General features: G+C 39.2%; 1 protein-coding gene across 3 annotated transcripts in view; it reads right to left on the bottom strand.

Moving 5' to 3' along the window:
* Nucleotides 1–18,763, bottom strand: part of clasp1a (cytoplasmic linker associated protein 1a) — a 48,629-nt gene that overhangs the window by 2,108 nt on the left and 27,758 nt on the right. For 2 of the 3 annotated variants that reach the window (XM_079464028.1, XM_079464029.1), the window contains 21 exons: nucleotides 17,608–17,654; nucleotides 17,361–17,531; nucleotides 15,831–15,938; nucleotides 14,385–14,540; nucleotides 11,634–11,795; nucleotides 9,741–9,844; nucleotides 9,560–9,583; nucleotides 8,687–8,916; nucleotides 8,029–8,092; nucleotides 6,799–6,962; nucleotides 6,609–6,687; nucleotides 6,382–6,525; nucleotides 5,220–5,366; nucleotides 4,960–5,066; nucleotides 3,632–3,779; nucleotides 2,773–3,013; nucleotides 2,260–2,316; nucleotides 1,462–1,634; nucleotides 979–1,107; nucleotides 229–435; nucleotides 8–124 (listed from right to left, as the gene is read on the bottom strand). In XM_079464028.1, the coding sequence (XP_079320154.1) occupies nucleotides 8–124; nucleotides 229–435; nucleotides 979–1,107; nucleotides 1,462–1,634; nucleotides 2,260–2,316; nucleotides 2,773–3,013; nucleotides 3,632–3,779; nucleotides 4,960–5,066; nucleotides 5,220–5,366; nucleotides 6,382–6,525; nucleotides 6,609–6,687; nucleotides 6,799–6,962; nucleotides 8,029–8,092; nucleotides 8,687–8,916; nucleotides 9,560–9,583; nucleotides 9,741–9,844; nucleotides 11,634–11,795; nucleotides 14,385–14,540; nucleotides 15,831–15,938; nucleotides 17,361–17,531; nucleotides 17,608–17,654 (2,779 nt within the window). The remainder of the gene's footprint in view (nucleotides 1–7; nucleotides 125–228; nucleotides 436–978; nucleotides 1,108–1,461; nucleotides 1,635–2,259; nucleotides 2,317–2,772; nucleotides 3,014–3,631; nucleotides 3,780–4,959; nucleotides 5,067–5,219; nucleotides 5,367–6,381; nucleotides 6,526–6,608; nucleotides 6,688–6,798; nucleotides 6,963–8,028; nucleotides 8,093–8,686; nucleotides 8,917–9,559; nucleotides 9,584–9,740; nucleotides 9,845–11,633; nucleotides 11,796–14,384; nucleotides 14,541–15,830; nucleotides 15,939–17,360; nucleotides 17,532–17,607; nucleotides 17,655–18,763) is intronic. The other variant, XM_079464030.1, reaches the window with a different exon arrangement.

The raw sequence follows: 18,763 nt of genomic DNA on the forward strand, positions 1-18,763 counted from the left end.
TTCATACCTTGCTACCCGTGAGCTGGGCCAAGTGGGACTTCAGGTCCTCACCGATCACTGAGTAGATACCCACGAGACAAAACACGCTGGCCTTGCGGACACTGCTCTCAGTGTTGTCGTAGCCCTGCAGACCGACAGATAGGTATTAACATGCTCACACACACGTTACGTGTGATGGCAAATACAAATCTATGTTAGTGAATGCTGCGAACACTGTAAATGTCTCACTTGTAAGAGTCCAGGAATGATGTCCGGCATCAACTGATGCAGGGACTCCTTAGAAATGCGCTCAACGACTTTGGTCTGCATCTTAATAGCAGCTAGGTTGATTGGGTAGTCTGCTGTCTGTACGATGGGACATAGCACTTTGATGCATTGCTCTGGGTGAATGGAACCAGCCAGTGTAGCGGCGGCCTCTTCAGCCGCTCTTACCACCTGCACATATAACATCAATAAAGCACTGGAGTAAATGAGCAAAGTTCATATTTCAGATAAGATCTAAAACAAAAACAAAGGGAATTTCAACAATTCTGACTCCGATTCTTATTCCACTTGATTCTGGTTCCAATCCATTGATCATCACAACATCTAGATTTGCATGAGCATTAATTTATTTATCAAGATTTTGGGTTGGATCATCTTAATTTATGTAACTATAATTATATTCAGTTATACGTAACTAAGGTACTCGGCATGTGTTGAATTTACAAAGGAATTAAAACGACCATTCAGCTTCTTATTTATCGAGGTCATTGAAAAATGGACATGACCGCATGTCAGGGATACGATGGTGCCAATGGAAAATTATTTCTACATCAACAAATACAAATAATTTACATTTTACTAGAACAACATGTACTTCATACTTGTTGATGATTTTTTTATTTTTTTAAATAATACTAATGATATTCTGGTCCTACCATTAACACTAAATCGTATAGGATGCACAGACTAGTTTTTGAAAGGGTTGTTTCGCACCTCTTTATGAGAGTCCTTGTGAGCTTCCAGCGTCTTCATGATGGTAAGCTCTGCATAGTTCTTGAAGCGTGCTGGTTGGTTCCTAAGGATCTCCTTTAGGACCCGTAATGCCAACGCTCGGATGGTGTGCTGAATAGGCACAAAACGTGTCTTAATGATGTCAGTCTTCACCCTTCAATAGTCTTCAATTCTTTCATTATTTACTTTCATGTCATTCCAAACCTGAAGTTTTCTTCTTCAGAACGCAACAAAGATATTAAGCAAAACACTGGTAACCAACCAACATCAGCCTCGATTTACTTTCATTGTATGGACACAAAACCACAGAGACATTTCTCAAAATAATTTATTTTGTGTTCCAGTCATACAGGTTTGGAACCACATGAAAGTAAATAAATGACAGAATTCTTATTTCTGATTGAACTATACCTTCAAAGTGCTACTCGTTATTTCAATTGAACAAGCAAATGACATAATGCTCACATCCTTGTCTCCGAGTGTCTCCAACAGCAGCAGTAAGATGGTTTTGAAGTGTTCGTCCCACACAGCCAGACTGTCCTCACGTGCGATCTTCAGCAGCTCGATCAGAGCCCCCTTCCTCTCCTCCACTCGCTCGTTGTGATTGGACAGCTCCTTCAGCAGGTCTGCCACCAGATCTAAATGAGCCAGAACACTTGAGTCAGATCAGAGAACTACAGACACCAATTATCATCCATCTTAAACTTTGACTGGACTTTAGCAGTTAACAAACTTGAAAGTTAAATTTCACCTCAATATCGAAATACTGTACATACACATCACAATGCAATCTTTAATGGTTTTAGAAACAGATTTCATTTTATCTTCAGATGTTGGGGTGAAATGTGGCCTGAATTTGTTAGATTGATCGTAATATGTCACGATGAGCTAGCAATGTTTGAGGCAGATGTGTTAATAGTTTAGTATTTCGAAGTGTTTGTCTTCGAGTACTTTCTTTTTTGAAAGACACCGATGCGGTGGCAAACAAGTTCCCTTAGTTTTAAAGCGAAGCGGCAGTAAAGAATCATCAGCAGGGTTCATTTTGAATGAAATTTCTCATTTGAATGCAGTCACCATTTAACCATTCCTACTGTATGACATTATTGCCTTGTATTAGTGCAGCTGAACTGTTGCAGTGTTATCACATGAACAACCCTGTAGCATTTAAGATATGCTGATATTCAATGAGAGACAGTGAGATGGATGGCGGGGAACAAATGATGAAGGGAGTAAACAAAGAAAAAGTGCAACAGTCTTGGTTACCAGGAGTAAAGCTCTTGGGCAGCACCATCTTGTTTTCACCGCAGTCTTGCCGCCGGCCTGTAAGAGGAAAAGGAGGGGAGGACAGCAGGGGATGTGATGACACACAGACTTTATACTGCATCCTTCACCTCTCCTTATAGAGTTATGTTTTGTTTGTGTCTCTTGGCAAAGAAAGCTACAAACATTACCTTTACCTTTCTGTCAAGAAATGGGCCTGATTCTCAAATATACGTAAACATTCTGTACTAGCTAATATATTAAAGCTTTAATACTTTCAATACTAAAGGTTTTAAATTGAATGCATTTTAAACCTTTTGTTACTCTACTGGGGTTGCTTTTATCATTATTTTCAACCTTGGACTTTATCGTTCTTTTTTGCTACTTATTGCTCTTGTTTTTTTCCCATGTAAAGTTGTTCTTGACACAATTCCAGACAATGGAAGCATGTATGGAGTATAGATGATGAAAACAATGAGAGTGAATGTATAGGCTATGGTCAGCATGTCGACTCACAGTCACGGAACTGATCCACGTCATCATCGAAAACGGCCTCTTTCAGGGCGCTCTTGTCGTAGGACGTAATTGTGTCTGCGTAGCCGTAGGGGGTGAACTCACGCGTCCGGGGTACAGCGAAAGACCGTGGGGACGGCGTGTTAAGCAAAGAAGTCTTGTTATCCAAAGCTGTTCTGCCTCCTTCCATTACATCCAATCCCAGTCTGGCGTCAGATCCTGGAGACGCCCCTTCCCTTCCAATCTATTACAGAAACAGTTTACATTAGAATAAAATAAAAATATAACCCATTTTTATGCATCTTACTGTTCTCCTTGTGAATGATTTTAATATATATTAAAATAATAAAACCAAACTTAATGGGATAGTTCACCCAGAATTGAGAATTCTGTCATCATTCACTCACCCTCAAGTTGTCCCAAATCTGTATATTTCTTTGAACACAAATGTAATTTACTTACTGTGGTTCCAAACCTGTATGACAAATATGAAGATATTTGGAACAATGTCATTTACCAGACAGACCTCATCCTCCATTTACTGCCATAGTTAAGGGAAAATAAATACTATGGGACTCAATGGGGGAAGAGATAATTTTGGTTACAGACATTCTTCCAAAAATCTTCCTTTGTGTTCAACAGAACAAAGACATTGATACAGATTTGGAACAGCATGAGGGTGAGTAAATCATGACAGAATTAAAAATTTTGGGTCAAGTGTAATGTTACATTGTAACATGTGATTTTAGTGATACAACACCAGAATGGTGTTTTTAACATTTCAACAAAACTGACTGATATATGTTTTAAAAGGCAAATCTAGTGTAAAATGTAGTTGCCCAGATTTAAAGCAGACACTCACAGCATCGTCTTTCTTGCCATCACGTCTGATGGGTTCATTCAGGTCCTCCTGGCTGCGGTAACTGAAGCTTTGGATGGCCTCTGTGACACCCCGCAGCGAGCTGAAGATCTCATCAGAGTTCATGTTCTCGGTGTCATACTCCAGCATACTGAGAAAAAGAAGAGACATAAAGATCAACACTGAGGTCGACAACTCTCTCATCACAACATACAGACTCAGACATGAGCTCCTGCTTCGAATGCCAAATGACATGCTCAAGGTTAAAGCCAACATGCCATCCGCTCATTAACATTGTCTGAATAGTGTAAAACTTATTTAAGAGCGTCCATTTCCAAAACAGTTTGCCTTAGTAAATCTGTGTGTTGATGTAATATTAATGCAACTTTAAATTCTTGTTAGTGAACCAACATATCTGGAACATAATGCAAGCCCTTTTACATGATGTCCCAGCGAGTAGGTGTAAGCACCCGTCCCGCCGCTCCTCGCCGTGTTGGTCCGGCGGTTGAGTTACCTTGGTGAGAGAGCGCAGCGGAAGGCCCTGAAGGAGGGGCCGGCAGGAATAGAGGAGTGAGATGGAGGAAGAGGAGGAGGAGGGGGAGGGGGGTGCTTTAAAAGCCCATCGACACTCCAACCCCATAACCGACTGTGTCCACAGACGGTCAGAGAGGCGGAGAGGGAGAGAGAAGAAAAGAGTGGTCCAGTCCAAAGGTTGTGGTTAGCAGCATGGGTTAATAAGTGAATGGACCGGAAACCCCCAAAACGGTAACGCTCAAAATGTCATAATTTGATAATCATGTATACATCTGGTTGGGTGGTACGTGCCATTGTAAAAATGTGTCAAAGATCTTTTTTAGGGTTTCGGTTTTAAAGGGGAAGAGAACATTACAAGCAGACTTGTCACGCTAAAGTAAAGTACAGGTCAGAAAATAAAAGTGTTAAAGTGATAGTTTACCCAAAAATGAAATTTCTGTCATCCTTTACTCACCCTCTTGATATTACAAACCTACATGACGTTCTTTCTTCCACTGAACACAAAAGATGATATTTTGAAGAAATTTGATAACCGAACAGCACTGGACCCAATTCACTTCTATTGTATGGACACAAAACCAGCGCGAGTGAATGGGGTCCAGTTAACTTTTCAAAATATCTTCTTTCGTGTTCTGCGGAAGAAAGAAAGTCATGCAGGTTTGAAATGACGAGAGGGTGAGTAAATTAGGACATCATTGTTATTTTTGGTGAACTATCAGCTTAAAACGGGTGATTTAGAAGGAGTGAGTTCGTGCATTGGTGTTTTGGACTCATGGAAGTACAAGGGGATGCGTTACCTTGGTGACAGTCCACCATGGGAGCAGGTTGTGGGAGAGGTGAGTGGACTGGTCCTGCTGGTGGGGTGACGGGGTGCAGTGCGACCCATCGTATTGCTTGGAGAACTCTGCAAATGAGACGAAAGGTTAAACGTGCTTGTCTCTAAACAACAGACAGAAGCATTATTTTTGCCATTCGGTGCACCTGGTGGAAATGACACCGGTAAGTGCAGTCTTGTGTCTTTACAGCTTTACATTTAATGTTGTGTCTTTAATCTTACCACACTGCTGGTGTTGCTGGAGTTCTTCAGATGGTTGTGCAGGAGCTTTGTGGCACCGTCCTGGAATGTTTTAGGCAGGGCGCCCAGCAGCATGGTGAACTCGGGCGTGTTTAGCTCAAAGAGTGAGATCAGCACGATCTGGGCAGCCTGCGGAACACAGCACACGGTTAAACACTGCAGTGAGAGACGGTGGGGTTTATACATGCCGAGAAACGCCGGAGGTTATAACGTAGAAGAGAAAGATAGACGTTTAGGAAATTGTGACTGCTGTGCTCCTACGAAGAAAAGACAATCTGATCTGAAAGAACGCTTTGAATCCATTCATTTCAATGCGAAGAAAAACGCAAAGGTTTGTGAAAACGATGTTCTGTCATGCAAAGAAAAGGTTTGAACAAATGTGTGTCCACTGTAAGCATCTGTTAACCAATGAGAAACTCAATCGGCTACGCTGCTGCTTGGTTTCTTATTGCATAAATGCATACTGCCCTTGGTTTACATAAAGAGCTCAGCTGTCTGTAATTCGACTGTTTTATGTTCAACACATGCAAGGAATACTGCTTCACTCATTATTATTCCATCAAACAACCAAAATATTTCTTAAGCAGTGGCGAGTTAAAGCTTTGAGATATGAAAACTTTCACACACAAACTCATACACATTTATTATATCTTCTCTCTTCTTTAGCCTAGAGAAATGTTGCATATTGCATATTCATGAGTCACTTGGCAAGGCAGATTAGAGGGAGGAGAGGCACGCGGTTAGGTGCAGCGGTGACGTGCTGTTGGTTAGGCCGCTGGATGGGCACTACCTGCTTGCACCTGTCCTCTAGGTGACCCTCTCCGGGCAGAAGGGCTGTAGTGCTGGGCCTGCCTGATAACTCCTCACTTGCCCAGTTATGAAGGGTCTGGGCCACCGTACCATAGCAATAGGATTTGTCAGGGTAACAAGACAATACAAGACAAGACTGGTGACCACTTATTTGTGGTCCTACATCAATAAATTGTAATACAATTTTGTTTAATAATTAAACCTAAATTTAGAAAATATAAAAATCCTGAGTGGATGTAGACATGAAACAATGCTTACTTTAGGACCGACGGCTTAAAGGGATAGTTCACACAAAAAATCCTTACATGTTTTGTACATAGTCTGAAAGACTCACCTTTCTAACATCAGAACTCTTGGGTTCTGTGGTCCAAGTGATAATGCGGGACACAGCTAATCTCGTCTCACTGGAGTTCACGAAGTCCGCAGGGTCCATTTGCCGTGCCAGTGACTCAATGTATTTCAGGATGGCCACTTTCACCTGCATTGTTTTATCAAGAAAATCAATATCAACCGTCTTTCTGGTAGCCAATTTGCAGTTAGAAGTCACATTAAAGACTGTACCTTCAGATTGGGGGTTTGGGTCTGATCAACAATAAATCTCATCAGGATGTTAAACTGCTGGTCGAAGGGGAACGATTCCCTAAGAGACAAACAAAGACGTTATCCACGTGCTAGGAAAACCATCCAGAGGCAAAATGAACATGGAACACAAAGTTGAGAACCTGGATTAGAATTATGACTAGAGACTGACCGTGTAATGTCCAGAGCCTTTTGGACCTTAGTTTGGACTGAGCCCAAGAGGTCAGCCCCCATCTTCTTCAGTAGCTGAGTAAGAAGAACAAAGAGCCAGTCCTGGAGATCTTCTCTGTGCACAGTGATGAAGTCCACCAGAGTCTCCAAGAACATGCTGAACACCTGGAGGGAGAACATCAATCTATCATCTGTCATACTGAGTGCACACGTGAAAATATGTCTTGTTTTCTCCATTAAATCTGGGTAAGTATGGCTGCACGATTAATTGAATCAATAGCTCAACTTCAATAGCTCAATGTTATTTTATATTCTGGTTCCTAGAGTTAGCAAGTCCCCTTTTCAACGTAAATCTATAGACGTTTCAAAGCAACAACCTAAACAAACGGTCCTGCACATGCACGCTTTGTGGCCCAAACTTAATTTCTGGTACACATCCGCAAGGAATAGAGTATCTGTAGATTATTTGATAACAAGCAAGAGGAATATCAAGTATGTTACATTAGCTAAACAGTCAAAGCATGTCTAACCAGTATTATTTTGGGTTACCTAGTAGAACCCGACCCATTCAACAAATTGTTATAAAATAAAATTGTAATATAAATTGATATTAATATAAATTAAATATAAATAGTTATAGTTATATTATTAGCCACTAGCCAGAGCGATCAACAAACACAGACCAGAAGTTAACTTCAGGCCAGGCGTGTGCGTCTGATGAAACCATCTATAGGATTTTTCTTTAGAATTCTTCTTTATTGTCTACCACCAACAAACCACATTATTTAAAGTTTCATTCATGTCTACAGTGAAACTTCTGTTTTGTCAGACACAGATTCAATACCTAAAGGGTTCAATACTCAGGGGTTCATAACAAACTTTTAAGTTTAAAATAAAACCAATAACAATGCTTGCCATGGCACAGCAAATAATACAGCAGAATAGTATTTTTAAGGTCTACTTACTCTCTATTGTTAAAATCCACATCAAGGCAGACCATGCAAACCACCGGAAAAACACATTCCATTAGTACAAACACGTTCTTTCAAACAGTTCCAGACAAAGCAATTGTAAACACAATTCAGGCAGAATCATTTCACACAAAACCACACATTTTCAGGTAATCATTTATAAAAATTATGGAAAACCTTCCATCAATCCGTTCATTGTTAGATACAGTAGTGTGATCAAAGCATTCACGAGGGAATGGATGTCTTCTCATGCAGGTTACCTTGCTGTGAGGATCTGCAAACATCCTGGTGAAGATCTCACATAATCTCTTAAGCTCCACTCGGCTGAAACGCACAATTAAAGACCTAATAAGACTCAGAATTAAATGAAAAGGCAAACAAACTTCCGACAAAAGGCCTATTGATGATAAAAGGGATAGTTAACCCTAAAATAAAGAACAAACTAATTCTTCAGCAGAACAGAAAAGAAGATATTTCGAAGAATGTTGATATCCCAAAAAAGCGTTTAATTCCCATTTAATTCTACTGTGTGGACACAAAAGCAATGCAAGTGAATGGGTACCACCGTTGTTCAGTTACCAACATCCTTTAAAATATCTGCTTTTCTGTTCGGCAGAAGAATCAAAGTCATACAGATTTAAAATGAAAAGTGGGCGAGTAAATAAGGGTACAGTTTTCAGAATGTTGGGCAAGCTATCCTGTTAATGGAAGATATAACCTATGTAGCAAAATACAATAGCTAATACAAAACAAAAATCATTCCGATGCACTTATATAGTTATAACATAATATACTCTGTGATACAAAAATAAATAGCAGTAAGACAGCAACTATAGATGTACCAAGAGTAATACCTGTCTTAAAAAACAAAAACGCAGTAACAATAGATCTTAAAACAATGAACATCGACTACTGCACCTGAGAATGCGCTGGCTCTTCAGTAGATTCTGCAAACCCAGCAGGCCCTCCTTCCTTTCAGACCAGTTGGAGCTTGCGCAGTGGTTCAGCACCTCCGCCACATCCTCCGTCTGCCGCAGATAGTGCGGTATGCCTCCGTTACGGGAGCTGTAGGAACGCTCCGAGCAGGCGCTGGACGCGTCGCTGTTGGCGTCATCGTCGGACTCATACCTCCTTCTCAAAGGCTTGCGCTGAGGAAAGCACAGAACACATTAGAAAGCAGAAGACTCACAGGGTTCACCTTTTATCGTGCATTACTCAAACATAAGTATAGCATGTTGAAATGAGCAAGCCATGCTGCGTTGTTGATTTAGTTTCTACAAACCACTGTGACTAGTGGCTAAAAAGTTCATTTAAAATGTAATTTTACTCTGAACATGACTTTGGTGACTTTTAAATGTTCCTGGAGCATTGGAGTGTGACGAAAAACGGTTCCCATTTTTGGTGCGATGGTCATGAATAATTCAAGGACAAATTCCACATGGAAATGCGTTTAGAACGCGTTTGAGTTCCAGTGCAGTAGACGCAGATGATGTAAATCACGAATTTTTCATGCATATATAGCAAAAGAGATGTGTGACGCTAATCCATAAAATCTATCCTTAATCCTACTCTAAATCAACAACACTGGCTGATATATACAGAGAATATAAAATGGATAAATGGCTAAATGAAATAAATCGTAATCTTTGGTGCTGGTGTAGAAAATTTAACTTCATAAGCGCAAATGTTTGTGCCCAAAATGCCGTTTGCATAACATTCCGCAATTGCATAAGTCATATTGATTGGTGAACACAAATGGAAGTACAAACAGTAGAAGAATGGAAGCACTACCTTATTCCTGGAGTCTCCTAACAGCTGAAGACAACCAAGAGAGGAAGAGCAGAGATGGAGAGATGTTATACAACAGTACCTTACTACTGTACCTTCGATTTTACCTTTCAGAAGCATCACTTCTATTATTCCACATTAAATAAATGAGCAATATTTCAAGAGCGTGAGTCTATATTCTTACCAAAGCGTCAGCCACGGCCGCCTCCACCTCCGTCCCAGTGTTCAAGACCCTCATGGCATTGACAGATGCAGAAATACGAGCCTGATGGATCAGACCGAACCGATCTGTGGGGTTTGAAACACAGGACAAGACAGTGAGAAAGGACGAGGATACGTTAGCACATACTTACGGTTTATAACATTATACTGAAGTTGAATGACAGTGTATCTTAACAGGCTATTAGGCCTGTACATTTTTTGAGGATGAAGGAAAAGGATGACATAGAAAGTGAAAGAATCAATGTGAGACAACCCATCACATATGAGACATAAGCCCAGAAATGACACCATCACAGAGTAGAAGAATTATACCTGCTTAAAACTAAAAATGAAGAGAAAGCCAACCTGAACGAAAGGAAGGTGGTAGCGAAATGAAATCTACCGTATTGGTGCTAAGATTATGCGTGTATTTTTTCTGTTTATTGTTCTTCGATCCCAGCGCAATATTTACAAAGACATGTAAACACTGTGGCCAAATGTAAGTTTTTGGGAAATTTGTATGAAATTATTTATTTATTTTTTCCCTTTTATTTGGTGACATTACAGAAACATACACACTTCACCTTAACACAAAAGAATAACACAAAAATTGCTTGGATGATCAAATGCCAAATGTGTGTGAATTATGGGTCCGAAATGCTGAAACATTGGTTTTGAACAATCCCCCCCAAAAAGATGCTTATAGTTCAAAATGCCCAGCAACTAACCCAAAATGTTTATTTACAAGCAATGCAATCTGTTTGTAAAATAAGTTGATATAGCAAGTGAACGAAATCTAACATACAAACCAAAGAACTAAAATGACAAGTCAACCAAGTACAAACAAGCACTCTAACGAAAGTAAAAAAAAAACAACATCATGGGGAATGAGGAATGAATGATGACGAGCGAAGCGTAAAACATCACACTTCTGACAGACAAGGACGATTTTCTTTTCATTACAAATCTAGGCAAAAGAAGTGTGAGGATTTTTAGCTCGATCTGGCATCCCAGCGGGTTCCATTTAAAAAAAGTAATGTATGAATGCATGCCGGTGGCCCCAAATGATGAACCAGGGGAGGGGTCATGCAGGTCACCTGACTGGCCCACGGGTTCGGCCGTGGTCAACGCGCTGGTGGAGCGAGAGTGACGTCGGGAGGCTGCAGGGGGACAGGAAAAGGGCCGACACCCCAGGGAAGGTTAGTGCTACGCTACAAACACTAAGTGCCATCTGCCATACACATAATATCCAATGTGCCACAGTCCACTACATATCTACAAGACTGAAGACCAAGCGCAGAGTCTTCCCGCTGTAGACAACGTTTACAAGCAGATTACACACAATGAATACCCACTGCAATGAGCTTCGAATTGCAGTATTTGGTTTTGCAATTTCTTTGCAATGTTTTTTTTAACATCAGACCAGCAACATTTCTATCCACAGATTATAAGATAATATCACATAAATTCTATTTTGATGGGCAAACCAAAACGACAAGCACTTGATCTATTTACAAGAGTTAGATATTAAAACACACAATAGCAGCACAGAATATTTAAGCACCCTTAAAATCAATTTCCAATAATATTCCATATTCACTGCATTTTGTGATTTTATTTCAATCCCCACATTATTCATAATGCAAGTCGATTGCATGTAATGATTAACTATCAAATAACCCCCCCACTAAAAGACATCCGGGGTCACAGATTAGTGCATGAATGACAGAGGGCAAGCAAGACATCTTTACATCATTCTTCTAGGAAATTAGATCCACAGAGAGCAAAGCCCAATAGAACTGAAGGGAAAGGTTTGTGGGTTGGATTTGGGAAAGATAGGTTGTTGTTGTCTTGGCCACTTATGCGCTCTACTCACCAAGAGGAGTAAAGCCCCGAGTGGGGCTGGTGTCGCGGCTGCTCTCGCGACTGGTGTCACGGCTGCACCCCTGACTCATGCTGGGGCGGGGGATGCGACTGCTCCGGGCTAGCGTGCGATAGGGAGAAGTGGCAGGAAGAAGAGCTTTACCACACAGCCTGGCTGTTAGAACACATGTTAGGGCATTAGTGAGGCTATGGGGTCAGACAAAGAGGAAGAGTGGGTGTGGAGTTGAGTTGGTCTAGGCAGGTCGTTCATGGGGTCCTTCTGGTTTACAAAGGTTAACATTTAAAGCAAAGCTGAACATTTTTTATTAGATTAAGACAACATTAGGCAAGTTTCCTAACGTGAACTATTAAAGGTGCGCCAAGTAATTTACACAGAGTAAGTCCTTTTATATTGAATAAGATGAATAAGATTTAGCACATAAATCAAACTACCGGTAACTCAGAGTGTTTACAATAAATCATTTAGAAGTCCTCCATCTTGTCTCCTACATGACTAGAGTACCTGACAGAAGACGGATCACATGTGCTGTAATGTTTTTAATCGTATTGGTAGTCGATGCATCACGGCACTGCTGAAAGCGAAAGTTTGGAAACCTCCAGAGTTCACGGACAGCAGGTGATTCCTGCTCACTGCAAATCTTTGACAGTTTAACATATTGTATATTAAAGAAGATAAACGTATAAACAATTAATATAATTTATCAATTTAGGTGTGACACTATTGTGGAAAAACTCACTTTAAAATACTAAATAGATATTTCAGTTTCATCGGACGCACACGCCTGGCCTTAAGTTAACTTCCGGTCTGTGTATGTTGATCGGTCTGGCTAGTGTCTTATAATATAACTGTTCATATTTGATTTGATTTATATTAATATTGATTATTATTCATCTTTTTTTAATAAAAATTGGTTGAATTGTATTTTATATAATATATAGTCTTTTAATAAACAATTTGTTGAATGGGTCGTGTAACTTTGTCACATTCAAGTTAAGGCAAGTAACAGTTCTTCTACAGGTAACTCAAAATAATACTAACTATACATACTTCTAACTTGCTAGCTAATGTAATTTACTTGATATTACTTTTGCTTGTTATCAGAGATAATCTACACTACAGGGTCTCTATTCTTTGCGGATGTGTAACGGAAGTTAAGTTTAGGCCACAAAAGCATGTATGCCTAGTAACGTTTGTTTATGTTGTTGCTTTGAAACCATCAACAGTAGCATATAATAAATGAATAAAACCTTTGTGGACAAAAATTGCTTGGTGCACCTTAATAAAAAAGATTACATGGACATAAAAAGACATTTGGTTTAAAAGCATTAATATACGCTTGTGAGTGATTCAAAAACTTTTACAAATATTATGAGTCGGTTTTACAGACAAAAATGTAATGAGCTCATATAATTGGCTGGAGATTAATTGTTCAGATCTTAAAAAGGCTGCTTTACAAAACCCCATTCACACAGACCACCGATCCCAGAAAATGTATATAAAATTGCCAGAGTGACTTCTGTGTCAACGCAAACGCATCCCAGATTGATCCGAAAACCGATTCCGGAAAGGGGACCTAGTAACATTAGGCAGAAACAATGTTGTAAAAGCTGTGTACTGATGACACGCATCTATAATAAATCGTAAATAATTTGGCACTAAAAACAAATATCGTTTTTTAATTTATGTTCTTTGGTTAACAACAAAAAACACTTTCGTCTTTAGCTAAATCACGGATGAATGCAATATGAATGAATATTGTATACAATATAAACCTGATGATCATATACCGATCTAAGTGTTTATTTATGTTTTAATAGTATTATGTGCAATATGCTTATTAACTGGTTTTCCATTCGATCTGCGTGATCTTATTCCGAAATGGTTACAAAATCTAAATGCAAAAACCTTTTTTTAAATTCACATTTATGTACATCATTTTACTGTAAAAGTATTATACAGTGCTTTTAATAATCCAATTAGGCTATGTTGCAAAAATACTGGCAAATTTTTCCTTCGCAGCGTTCCGTTATATTTTTCATTAATGATATTTTAGATTTAGGCTTATTTTATATTTAGCATAAAAGGATCCTAATATTTTCACCACTAAAGAAATGCACATGTCATTACATTTCAGTACATTATGTCACGTGTCTTTACGGGATCTTCACAGGATGTGTGTGAACGCACGCACAGATTCCAGAAAATCACTGGCAGTGCGAATGAACAAAATCGAACAATCCCGGGACAAATTCCTGGACACATTTTCTGTGTATTTTTCACACAAATGAAAACATCTCATAACAGGCAGACGAAACAAAGTGATGTTTTGTCACAGCAAGATAATGCTGAGATGCTGAGGAGATGGAAGCAGTTGGCTAATCAGGCCTGTCGTCCTTCAATAAGAGGTAAATCAATCACATAGCGATGAAGAGCCACTGAATCGGTTTTCCCATAAACCCTTGCATCAGCATTTTAAATGAATGCTGAGCTGCTACACAGCTACACATGCCATAATTCTGCACTGGCGGAATGTAACGGGATTTCTACTTAATGATGGTTAAGCAAATGAAACACTTAAGAGTATATTTTCCTTCAATAATGTTACAGAAAATCTTTTAGATTAAAGTCAACATGACAAAGCTTTTGCATTCTTATTAAAAGCGGCTGTATTTCAGAAAGAAATAAGACGTTTAACTAAAAAACGAAATATATTTTGTGTTGAGATAAGCGTGTTGGTCTTACCTAGGCCCAGTCTGCTGGGGCTGGTCTCACGGCTGCAGCCCTGACTTTTAGGGATCCTGGAGTACTTGTCTGAGGGTGTTGTTGGGGCAGTGGCCCTAGGAATTCTGCCATACGTGTGCCCCAAAAGCTTCCCAGGAGAGCTGGATCGACTGCCGGCTGCAAAGGTAAATATGGAGACTATGAGTGATTATAAGTGACTTGGAGGGTGATCAAACACAAGCTGCTGGCTCTGCTATAAATAATTCTCGATGTTCTGTGACTGTTTTGATCATTTATGTTTTTTTAAAATGCAATAATATAAAGCAATGAAGACATCAAATAGTTGTTTGCTAAACTTGTAATTTTCCTTAAAGTGACAGTTCACCCCAAAATAAAAATGGCCAACAACTGTTTGGTTTCAAGCATTCTTTCTTTCTCTGTTCATCAGAATAAAGAAATGTATAGAGATTTGGAACTTTATACCCTTTTGACAAGAGAATTAAGATCAAAGAAATCAATGGACATCTTAATATTTGAGAGATACAGACAAAGCTTTGAAGAAACACAAACACATCTGCAGGACAAACAGTGTGAGACTGGATCCAAGGTCTACTTGAGCTGCATGGGAAACTGAATTCTACACGGGCAAATGCATGACATCACATTTGCAAACATTTACAAAGACCAGTGTCAAAGCAACAACACACACCCGATCATCATCATACCTGATTCTCTATTAATTTTATTTATGAAGCAGGACATGCAACATAATGGTAGACATGTGATTCATGCATGCTTCTTCCTGAAGGAGGGGTGGTGGGGTAGCTTTATTCTGATGAACGGGGTTCTTACCACTAGTGGGGTTAGCTGATCTGGATCCTTGTGTATGGAGGCGAGCAACGGACAGGTGAAAAGTAGCCAGTTACAAAAGATGCTTGATGTGACATATGGTTACCCAGCATGCACCAGGCAAGATGTTGTTTGTCCGTGCTTTAGCAACTTAAATCTAAACATGTGCTCGTAAAGCGGCTTCAACTTGGAAATGGTGCCATAAACTTCACGTTTAGCAAGATGCCAAACAAAGTTGCAACAACATTAAAAGTGAACAGAGACAAACACGAAAAATGAGCGTGATGGCAGGCCAGCGGTTAAGAGTCTAAGCTGCCACGGAGGAGAAATCTTATCTCAAATTACCCCAAATTCAAATAGAGAAGTTTAAATTAGCATGTTTAATAAAAGCATATTTCATAAACCTCTCAATGGTTATCGATGGTATTTTTCAGTCAATCTTCATAATTGTAAAACGTATAACAAACACTTCCACAACAAATACCTTACTAACATTTTAATGTCTTTTAAATTTGTTGTGTTACATTGACTTTTTGTAATGAGACTGGAATTATGCTGTAGTGTGTTCTGACTGCAGATGAATGAGGACTAGATAGATTTTCCTACACAAACACTTACGCTGGGATTGTGACACTATTTTAGCTCTGCTTCGACCGCGACTGTCCGTCACTGTGCTGCTGGCGCCGACCGTGCTACCCGAGCTCTGCCGCCTCGTGCGGACGCGACCTGCGGGTAAGAAGCATAGAAGGAGATGAGGCCGTGCAGAACGCTTGAGAAATAGAGATGAACAGAGTAACGGACACAGAGACATATATCAAAGTTATTAAATACCAACTGTAAGAGACACTGAGGACAAACACTGAGGAAATCCCTTGAGATAACAATAAACATGTACTGACTTTAATGACATGGTTTATGAAAGGTTGGTTTGTAAATAAATGCAAGAACATAATAGCTTTGATAATTTATATAAAAATAACAATTCTAGTCAATAATTATAATTTTTATCATGTTAAAAAAATGCTATCTGCTCTTCGTGTAATACTAGTCCCAACAGTGAAATCAGTTTTTAAGAATGAACCATAAACTTAACCAACACCAGAATCCATTTCAAGAATCAACAAATAATGAAATACTGAATCGCTGGCTAAAGATTACATTTCCAAGTCAGAGAGATACAGTATATGACTGTTGTTGCTTATTATACAATAAAATCAACCGATAAGCACTTTAGGCATGAGATCACAAACCAAGAGAGTTCTTAAAGAAAAAGTTTACAGAAATATCAAAACTCTCATGGCATTCCAGACTTTGTAAATTCAGATGATTCAGATATTGGGATGGGGGGATATCATGCACACAGGTCATGCAGACCACTAGTATAATGAGACCACTAGCAGAATCCCTGCGATAGGACGGATACGTCTGATCATACACATAAACACACACACATGAAAACACATACACACAAACATCTTACCATCTATTTTACCAGGCGCACCATCTTTATGGCAAAAACACAAAAGAAAAGCAGAGGTGTGCAGGGTGGAGAGGAGAGGCATAAGAAGCAGAGGTTAGAGTCAGTTAAGCCCATGGAAGCGTGGAAGCCTTGTATGGAAGCGCACTGAGTTTTACTGCGGGTAAGGAAATACAATCTCTTCCATCAGTTAGGAGGAATTATGGAATTAGAAAGCGGAACAGAGGGAACATTACACACAGTAATAGACTGTAATAGTTAGTGGCATCGAGAGATGAGTTCTGCCTGTTACACAAGACCAAGATACAATAACGGTCGGCGAATATTTCATGGAAGAATATCGCTCAGAAGGAATGATGTGTCACAATTAAGTGGTTAACCAAGCTCTTCTGCCATCAAGTGAAGAACGAACATTATAATGATATAGCTATGTTCATATTTTTTACTCTTTTCTAAAATAACTAGGCTGAACTTTCCCCTTAATGGAAAATAAATGTCAGGATACGTGTGACACGCCTGTCGTTTGTTCCTCATCAGAGAGCAGCTTAATAGCATCTAGTTTTATTAATGGGCCGCTGCAGCCATAAAAGCCACTGATTTTTATGAGTATTTTATTAAAATTCCTAATTAATGATGAGAGGGAATATAGATGGTATGTAACTGAGTCTCACCCAGGGAGGCGTAGGAGCCTGGAGGCAGAGCTGCGGCGGAGCTGAAAGGAGACTGGGAGGTTGCGCTGGACAGGCGGGATTTGACGCTGGCGGCCGCATTAACGTCCACGTCGCTGCGGGACCGCTGGAGAGCGCCAGGTGTCGTGGACACCCTTGAGCCAATGACTTTACCTGAGAAAACAACACAATAGGTTTGCATGTTTGTGTTACAAATGTGTGGCTGTGTACAACGGCACGTTGCACTTACTTCTGGTAACGGGGGCTCCAATGACAGTCTTCACTGAGAGTGGTCGACTGTAAAATTGTAAATAAGAAAGTCGTTTTTAGAAACCGCAAATAGATTTCAAACCAATAGTCTATTGAAGGCTGTCAAGAAGGTTTAAAACAAAGAGCTTGGCACAAACATTGATACGGCATAATTGCTGTATAATGAAGTTCCCTTCATGTTGTTGGCAGCACCATGACTTAGGTTTCAATGAGAAAAATAACATAGACGGTTACTATAACCACAGAGAACTAGACAAGGCAATTAAAAGGTTGATGCCAGTATTTATGCATCTTCTCTTAAATTTTAAGAGCCAGATTTAGTATTTTTTTTAAGCAAACAGCCATGCCAAGTGCATGTTGAAATCAAGAAGCAGATTTCTTGTCTTTGAATATCATATAATAGATTTCCTAATATCCTAAGCATCGAATTTGGCAACTGTAACTCAATTTCAGATTTTAATATTTTAATCATGGATGCTATTAAAACATCTCCATTCTAATGATTTATGCTTCGAGTTGCAATACAAATAAGGAATCATAAAATGAGTCCACTGACAGTATTTCATACACATGTAAAAAATGGTTAAATTATAAGCGCACAAGAATCATCGCAATATTTATGCTGCCTTATGAAGGTGAAATGAAATAACCACACAGATGACACTTTACAATAAGGTTCTGTGTATTAACAAAGTTAATGTATTAGTTCATATGAAAAAAAAACAATACACAATACTTATTATACCTAATATCATTTTTGCATTTGCAAATACATTTTTAAAAACACCACTTGTCATTGTCATCATAAGTTAAAATCAATTCAATTGACATTAGCAAACATTAACAAAAACGACTAAATGCTGAAAATCAATAGTTCATCTTAGCTAATGCGTTTTCTCATGTTAACATCTATATTACAACCATATTGTAAAGTGTAAATCTAAGTGTAATTATGAATCTAAAATAATAATACAAAGATTTACTTTAATATTGCAACACCTCAGCAATCACCAACTTCTCACATCAACATCTTACATGCTTAACACCGTACTAGCATTTTTTGTAACCAGGACAGCACTGTGTGGTGCTTTTGTGTACAGAAACTGGACACAGGTTGTGATCATTCGAGCTATCAG

Source organism: Barbatula barbatula, assembly GCF_947034865.1.
Source record: "Barbatula barbatula genome assembly, chromosome: 9".
Taxonomy (NCBI): Eukaryota; Metazoa; Chordata; class Actinopteri; order Cypriniformes; family Nemacheilidae; genus Barbatula; species Barbatula barbatula.